Raw genomic sequence first — 8,795 nt, forward strand, 5'->3', positions numbered from 1 at the left:
TACTACACTAGTATTTAGAGATACTCCCTTAATGTAGTTGACGTTACATAAGCGCTTAGCCAACGCAGTCTTGCTCCCTTGACATTGCTCAATGATATACAATAAGTTGGATAGATTCGTCGTATTCCTGATTAAGAAAGGGAAGGGTAATCGTTTATGTACATGTTATGCTTCCTTATTTCCGAAAAGGAAATAGGCGCGATACATCGAAAAAAATTGAAAAGGAAGCATGTATCCATTGGAACCTGTAGGTGACGCTATTTTCCTTAGGAAACATGAATTTAAAATACTGGTAAAGGCTTTTCAAATCCTTCACAATTACAGTCACAAGGTTTTCCCCCCTAAGAGTAAATAATTTACTTCGAAAAAGAGAGAATACAGAAACAACTACCTAAACCCTATAACTAGTTTTTGTGGTTTGACAGCCTGTAATACTGGTACATAAAACGTTAATGAAACATGCTTGCATAATGACGTTGCATAATTTGTATATATGGTCCAAATGTAATAAATGTAAAATTTAAATGAAAATATAAAAAATATACAATTCTTGTTCGTAATATTCCCGTGATGCAATTTGACAGGGTTGGTCCATTTGAGCCAAGATGGCGGACTTTGAGGAACAGCTCAGCGATGAAGAGAGGGTATGAGGCGATTTATTGAAACTTTTAAAACTTATTTTTGCATGGTCCTGTTTCATGGACAATTTATTTTTGATTGCCCTTTAAGTCTTTCCTTATTATAGCTATGGTATTCAGGATTTCTTTTACCCCCAGTCAGCCGCACAGGGCTTGCTAAGCAAGCTTGTTAGCTAGCTGAAGCTAGCAGCCGTATCGTAATGTGAGATGAGGGCCATATAGTGGGTTGAGGTAGCTGGCTATCAAGCTCGGCCGCTGTGTAGAAGCTGAGGAGCTGAGTTTGATGATTGTTGGAATGTATGTGTACAGTATAAGTGATTTTCAGACTATTTCAAGATCGTTGTTCAATAACAGTGTTGGATTTAAACGTTTGGAACTGATTGAGCAATGGTTAGATAACGAGTTAGTTATCTTAAAAGAATATCTTAGAATGGATAGGGTGTATTGAGAGATTTTTGGCTGGCTAGTTTGGAGCAGTCAAGTTTTAGTGCATCATTAACGTTAGCTAACGTTATCTACTTTACGGTTGTAGTAAAGACGTGTCAATTCAGGGTGTATATTTTGCAAGCTCTATTATCCTAATGCGTTAAGTTTTTGTTTGTGTGTTTCCTCAATCTTGTGTTTCCAATTTATGATAGTTATTGTATTTGAGGACGTAGATTTTATGCACACAGGAAAGTGTTGATTTTCATGGAAAAAACTTATTGGTGCTTAAAAGAATGTTACCTAAACGCAGAATCAAGAGCAGTAGCAGCGTTTGCTCCTATAAAGCATGGTTTGTGCCAAAACAAAAGTCATTTAATTCCCGGGGAATTAAAATGTGTAGCAGGAAGTACTTAACGTTAATTGTCTATCATTTATAATTCGTTGTCAGAAGGCGGATCGTTTTAACTCGGGTTGTGTGTATTCTCAGCTGAGTCTCACTGACCCAGCCCTGATTCTGCATGCTGGTACATGCGAACGGGTCTTCCAGCGTTCCTCCATTCGCCTGCTGTCTATACTAGTCTCTTCCGGTGTGTACCCTCACTGCTTCTCTGCAAGCCTGCAAAAATCATGTGGTTAGAATCATGTAGAGACCAGCAAAAAGAAGGCAAGAGGTATTTCAGACATGCTTGGTGAAGCCCCAGTGCTAAACACATTGCAGACCACTTTGCTCCTTCTGAGATCAGTTAGAATTACTCTGATTGAAAAGCCCCTAAATGTAGTATAGTCCTCTATTTAGGACTGATTTTAAATGCAACTCAAGCATTGTTGTCCCTTTTGAAAAGGGAAGGTGGTAATGTAGGAAATTCAGCAAGATGACACATCCATGTTTAATTGTCTTGTACTCCTTAAAAGCATCTAGTTTTATAGCATCACGGAAGTAAGTTCTCAAGGTCTATAAGGAGAACTGACTTTCTTCCTCTTCTTAAAAAAAAGACTAATCTCACTAGGCTCACTCGGGCACATAGGAGACATTAGTGGTGTGGAGCCTATAATGCTCCCATTATTAGAAATGGTGAAAGAAAAATAAACAATGTTAGACTGCATAATAACAAATAATAGGCTGTCACACTGAAACTTATAAAAAGCTATAACGTGCAAATACTAGGCTGTCATAGTATCTACAAATGGGCATTAAAACATGTTAGTGTGTCAAAATGACCTGTTTTGAGCAAAACTTGTTTTGTAGTGTTCTGGATGATTTTGATAGACTACGCACATTGAATGACTTGAGATGTCAGAGCTGGGCAGAAGTTTAACTCCCACAAACATCCACTGGAATAGACCTAACCACCAATTTGTGTCTAAGAATGACTTGTGAGGTGCTTAACACCAGTCCTTGGACATGCACTTTGCAAATCAAAGCAGATTCTTTTGATAAACTATTTCTTAAAAGGAAGCTTCACTGTACTCTAATTGAACTTAAGCATATGAATCATACAAGAATGCAAATTGGTCTAGTAAAGTCCCTGAGCTACTGTAACCTGTGAAGCACAAAGTGCTTGGTAGTTGGTTCATGTTTGTCATTAATACGTTGCAAGTGCAAGCTTCATTTTGAGTTTGTAAGAGAGTTGGCCTTGAACAATGGCTAAAGCTTAAACTAGAAAGCCCAATCGTAGTGTCACCTACAGCATCAAAACCCTGCTCCATATCCTGGCTCAGTGTCTGTGGTATGGGGTTGCATACCATGCTTAATGCCAGCACTATTCTCAGATCTGAGCTCATGAGACATCATATCAATGGTGAACGTTGCCAGTCCTGCTGCAGCCTCCTGTTCGTCATACAGAAACCCTCCTAAGAGCAAACAAGTACCGCAATCTTCCGGTTGAGGAAAGACCTCTTCAGACACACAGTGATGCCAGTCCAGACCCCAGTTTGGAGTGAAAGGCTGGGATGAGCAGAGGTTCTGGTTGAGTATAGGAAGGTAGCCAACTAGGTAATGCTACACAAGGAGAGAGAAATATGCATGTCACTCAGCAAATTGCACTGGACTCTAAACAAAGCAGCAAGGCCTAAACCTTCCTGCACTGGTCTATTAGTCAATATGAGTGTGTTTGCTTAGCTGCAAGGCAGGGGTTTGCTGATGAATGTGTGATCCACTCAGCCCCTTTGTGTGCCCTTTTGTTTTGACTCGGTGCACCCTGAATGCATGGAAGCAAATACAGCTACCTAGGGAAAGAGGCCTTTCCTTGCATACCTTGATCTTTTGTGCTGAACTGAGGATGGGCTTCTGGCATGACTTGTAATGGATAAATCAGTAAAAATGGTCCTAGATGAGCGGAAGGAAGAAGAGATGGCTGCTGCCCTAGACCTTTGGAATGGAGCCATAGTGAGGTCTCTCCCTTTGGTGGCATAGGGGAAGGGAGAGGTCCAGGTCCCTCAGCTCACATAAGCAATGCTAAGAAAAGCCCTCACCCTTGTAAGGAGTGGTCCGTAGAGTAACCATGTCTCAGGGTACTCAAACTTGCACCACTGTGGTCTTTTTAGAATAGAAACCCATGAAGCTGCACTGTTTCTAGGCCTATGGCCCAATGTGTGTAATTAATTTATAGAATAAAATACATAGTCACTTTCTTAACTCTTCTTTTGCCTTTGTTTTTCTCTCTCTCTCTCTCTCTCTCTCTCTCTCTCTCTCTCTCTCTCTCTCTCTCTCTGACAGGTCCGCATCGCAGCCAATTTTGTTCTTCATGCACCACCAGGAGAGTTTAATGAAGTATTCAATGGTGAGAATTCAAAAACTGAACTGTGCAGGCACTCACTGAGCCTTGTTTGCTTTCTGCAGAAATGGATTCTGCTCTGGGGAAAGTACTCGCATGGTCACCTATGCAGAAGTGCTCAAACCCATCTGGCTGAGCTCCTTGAGGTTGTAATGATTATCCAAGGAGTTGAGTTAGGTGTGTTGGAGCAAGAAATGCAGTCCCTGGACTGCATCTGAAATCTTCTGCATTAGGGAGCTGCCAGGATGTGTCAGGATGAAAGTGTCAGGATGAAAGCTTAAACTGAGGGTGTTGTGTGGTTCCAGATGTGCGGCTCCTGCTCAACAATGACAGTTTGCTCAGGGAAGGGGCAGCACAGTGAGTATTTGGTTTGTGTCACAAATTTACATCATAGTGGCACTGTATGTCGCATCTTAAATTGTCCCTTGTTAGCCTGTTCACCTCAGCCACACTGAACATGGTTAGACTTGATCAGGATTTGACCAGGCAGTTTCTTGTCAATATTAGAAAACCATGGCTTCCCACTGAGCAGTTCCCACACGCAGCTGTTCTTAGAGAAGATTGTCTCTCTTTCTGGCCATTTATAATAAAGTACAGTACAGTTTAAGTCTTTGATTTGAAAGTTTTCTTAAAGGCCATTTCTGTTTTACCCAACATCTATTTGGAGTGTCATTTTTTCATGTGTGAACTAAACTCTTTTGACTTATCATGGGTTAAGAATTTTGAAAGGTCTTTTTAAAGCAACCTTATAATAGAGGAACAATTTAAACAGACACGAACTTGAAATATATGAAAAACCTAAAAAAAAAATTAATTTCTTATCCCCTAATTAAACTGGCCATTATCCTAATTGTGCTGGAATACTCTTCTTCTCTCTGTTAAACAGTGCCTTCGCCCAGTATAATATGGATCAGTTCACACCCATCAAACTTAAGGAAGATCAGGTAATTCACAAATTCATGATTAATTGATTAGCATAATTGAATTGTGCATGCAATTCTTTATTTATTCATTAATTTCCCCCCCAAAATGTTGGATTATATGTGATTTTTTTTATTCCCCCCATGGTACTTAATGGAGTAAGAAAGCCATAGAAAACCTCTCTTTAAAAATGCAGGTGTTGATCACAGAGCATGGAGACCTGGGAAATGGGCGTTTCTTTGACCCAAGAAACAAGTTGTCATTTAAGTTTGACCATCTGAGGAAGGAGGCGAGTGAGCCGGTGTCGCACGAGGGCGAGGTTGCCCTGGAGCCGTGGAGGGAGGCGTGTGACGTGGCGCTGAGGGCCTACATCAAAGAGCACTATCCCACTGGCATGTGCACCGTGAGTGAACTCTGGTCTCCTTCGCTTTGGGGCCAGGGTGAGGGAGGCTCTGATCCAGTCCCAAATCCCTCCCCAATGCATCACCTTGCACCCTCAGCCTCAGCATTTGAATTGGACAGACAGCATTTCCCATAAGGGCTCAGTTACAGTGCAGTTTGCTCTTCCCAATTTTTTTCCCATTGCTTCAGTGAGGTTAATTTCCACCCCTTTCCCATGACCTGTTTAAAGCGAGTAAGTGTTTGTTTGTGGCCACTGTTGGAGTCGGTCGTGTCTCTCTTCCTGTAGGTTTATGGGAAAACCATTGACGACCAACAAACAATTATTGCCTGCATCGAGGGACATCAGTTTCAACCCAAAAACTTCTGGTAAGCTTCCTTTGGGCTGCCTTGTGTCCCCACTTCTTATCTGCTAAACTGTCAAATGAAAAAATAGCAGTCTGTCCAGAGTGTTGAGCTCAGCTTATCCCCCACCTGCGGTGTGCAGGAATGGCCGCTGCCGCTCCGAGTGGAAGTTCAACGTGTCTCAAGGCACAGCGCAGGTTGTGGGCGTTCTCAAGGTCCAAGTGCACTATTATGAAGACGGCAATGTGCAATTGGTCAGCCACAAGGACGTTCAGGAGTCTATTGTCGTTTCGGTGAGCCATTGTTACCACATTTCGAAATGGACGCCTGAAACATAAGGCCTTAGTGAAGGGAATGGAGGCATACACAACCATAACAACTTTCAATGCTTCAGAGAAACATCCCCCTCTCAGGAACATCTTGCATAATGGCTATGAAGGACTTGGTTTTTACTACACTGCACCATTGTTTTTTGTGCATCTTTGACTAAATTGAATTGTCATTTGGGACACCAAAAGTAGTAGTAGTATGTATAGTCTAGAGCTAAACCTGCAGGAGTTGCTCAGAACTATAGTCTGATATTTAAACATGCAATGCTAGGTAAAACTTGCACTCTGTGCATTAACTAATTGAACTGTCTCATATACTGTGTGTTTTGTTTCATTTCACACATTTGCTATCTTAATGGTTAGCTGTTGAACTACTACTTGGCACCCACACATGCAATATAGAGGAAGTTCATCTGGGTGTGTGAAATAGAGCAAGCAGTTATTTGTTTTAGTTAACACATTTTATGAAGCACACTTCATTAAAGTTTTGGCATTACCCTACTAAAGCGTTCATAAGGTGACATGTCTTTTATAAGCCCAGTATGTATCTGTAGCTGGGGCAATGAACGTGCTGCATTTATGGATATGGGTCAACTTCCGGGACCTTTGAACGGCCCGGAAACCTTCAGCAATGCGTTTGTTCCTTTTCATGTTTTAGCTAAACAAACTTTCAAAGTGAAACTTTGAACTCTCTTGCTTTACCAGATGTTAAGTGTTAGAACTAAGGATTTTGAAAGTCTTTTTAAAGCTACCTTCTTGGTTTTTTCCTTTCCTTTTATTCATACATTTTTGTTTTACCTTGTCTCACCCTTTTATTAGAATGCAAAGCAGACTGCTGAGGAGTTTGTAAAAATGATTGAAAATGCAGAGAATGAATACCAGGTATGAGACTGTCAATGAATTGTTGATGATTTAACTTCTGACAAGACATCTATAAACCACACTTCACATTTTCTGTCGTGCCCAAAGCAATTTCAGTCCTTCTTTTCTGACCCTCAGACAGCCATCAGTGAGAACTACCAGGCCATGTCCGACACCACTTTCAAAGCTTTACGTCGGCAGCTTCCTGTCACACGCACCAAGATCGACTGGAACAAGATCCTCAGCTACAAGATCGGCAAGGAGATGCAGAATGCTTAGACCTGACCTGGCATGCTACACCTCTGCTCGCGTTACAAGCCAAGCGACAAACTGAGAGTGGCCCAGGCCTGTGCTTGACATTGGAGCCAGGCTGAGAGTGCAGGCTCCTACCAAAAGAGTGCTAAGATATGTTCCTTCTTTTTTTGTGTTTCTAAGTTTAATTTTACAAAAGCCAAGGTTTAACCTCAGCTAAAGAGACTGCCTCCTTTTCTGTATGTTCTGAAGGCTGTGAGCTTGTTTAAATAAATTTAGCAATGGTCCTTGCTGTTGAACAAATACCTCCTGCGACACCAGTGCACATGCTCAGATATACTCCCTTCTGCACAGGCTCGGATAGGTATACTCCCTTCTGCACAGGCTCGGATAGGTATACTCCCTTCTGCACAGGCTCGGATAGGTATACTCCCTTCTGCACAGGCTCGGATAGGTATACTCCCTTATGCACAGGCTCGGGTAGGTAAACTCCCTTATGTACAGGCTCGGGTAGGTAAACTCCCTTCTGTACAGGCTCGGGTAGGTATACTCCCTTCTGTACAGGCTCGGATAGGTATACTCCCTTACTTATTTTGTCAAATCACCCTGCTCACCTGCCAAATTGACACCCAATTACACACACCACATTCAAAGGGGGGTGTCTGGACACAGATTAATCTTTGTCCTGGAAAAAATGTCACATCTCCATTAATTTCACATGTTTGTTAAATATGCTTTGAAACAGACTTTAGTTTTAGCTTTCTTACAAAATACTATATATTTTCTTCAGATACAGGCTGTCATGGCCAAGTGGAAGAGCAGTCACAGAATGAAGCAATACAATGAATCAAAATGGCTTGTGGTGATTACTGTTGTGATGCTACCCACACTTCAGGCAAAATTCCATCTGCATGAGTTAGAACTCAGATCTTCATTCTTTTCATCATGAGCCAGAAGATTTGTGTGGTGTAGGTGACAGCAAGATTGTCCCAAGTACTCCATAATGTCTGTTTTTGATCTGAAAGAATCTGGCAGGATATATTCTCTCTCTCATGTCAACCTGTAGCCAGTTTTTACTTGTGTATTTTTAGCAAAATGAATAACCTCCACCGTCATGTTTGTGTATCTAATTTTGTGTCAAATGCACATGTCTCCTTGGGTATATTATTGCTAAATAATTAACACATTTTTGTTTGTATTAATCTTAAGCCTTTATAGTCCAACCACATTATTCAAACTTTTACGTTAACGTCTTACTTTTAGATGTTGCGCCTATTATAATGTAAACCCTTATACAGAAAACCACCCATGGAAGTCTAGGCTATATGGCCACATAGTGCTTGATATGTAAGGTGACTGTTGTTGAGGAATGAATAGTTCCAAGTGACTAAACACTCTGGAGATGATTTTTGAGGGGTATTATTTTTTGATTTGTCAACTGTATGTAAATCTTCAAAGGGGTTTGTTGTTTGTCTTCATCTGCTACCTGTTTGATGCCACTGTGTGTGGTTAGCACAATAATTGCTCTCCTGATATCAGTGTGTGTCAGGTGACATCGTATATACTTTGTTGATCATTTTGCCAAAGCAAGCCGCACTGTATGGTCAACAGTTTCAGGTTACGGATGTCGGTTTTTAATGTCCCTACTTCACTGATTGGAAATGGTCATAATATCGCCATCTGGTGTCTACAACTGGGATACTAATAAGCAATTTCACAGAAGGTTTACCCTTATTTCTGCCTCCTTCCCAAGCATTTATTGCTGGCTGTTTTTTAACAAAGTGTAAGAACAAATATGATCCCAGAGGAATAAAGGATTTGCACCAACTTACTGCTGTTGTTATGGGCCT

The 8,795-nt window shown here is 41.2% G+C and overlaps 1 protein-coding gene across 1 annotated transcript; it reads left to right on the forward strand.

The window, feature by feature from the left end:
- Positions 1 to 584: 584 nt before the first annotated feature.
- On the forward strand, positions 585 to 8,776 carry capza1a (capping actin protein of muscle Z-line subunit alpha 1a). Its single transcript, XM_027019189.2, has 9 exons — positions 585 to 644; positions 3,781 to 3,844; positions 4,144 to 4,195; positions 4,725 to 4,782; positions 4,956 to 5,162; positions 5,448 to 5,527; positions 5,646 to 5,796; positions 6,652 to 6,714; positions 6,832 to 8,776. Exons 1-9 carry the CDS (start codon positions 606 to 608, stop codon positions 6,970 to 6,972), a joined length of 855 nt encoding a protein of 284 aa, XP_026874990.2. The 5' UTR covers positions 585 to 605; the 3' UTR covers positions 6,973 to 8,776.
- The last annotated feature ends 19 nt before the right edge of the window (positions 8,777 to 8,795 follow it).

Source organism: Electrophorus electricus, chromosome 3 (assembly GCF_013358815.1).
Source record: "Electrophorus electricus isolate fEleEle1 chromosome 3, fEleEle1.pri, whole genome shotgun sequence".
Classification (NCBI taxonomy): domain Eukaryota; kingdom Metazoa; phylum Chordata; class Actinopteri; order Gymnotiformes; family Gymnotidae; genus Electrophorus; species Electrophorus electricus.

What these genes read in the sequence shown, in the direction of transcription:
- capza1a (XM_027019189.2), top strand. Translation starts at nt 606, where the DNA reads ATGGCGGACTTTGAGGAACAGCTCAGCGATGAAGAGAGG. An exon ending in TCAAACTTAAGGAAGATCAG is followed by an intron (nt 4,783 to 4,955) that starts GTAATTCACAAA and finishes TTAAAAATGCAG; the next exon opens with GTGTTGATCACAGAGCATGG. An exon ending in TTTCAACCCAAAAACTTCTG is followed by an intron (nt 5,528 to 5,645) that starts GTAAGCTTCCTT and finishes TGCGGTGTGCAG; the next exon opens with GAATGGCCGCTGCCGCTCCG.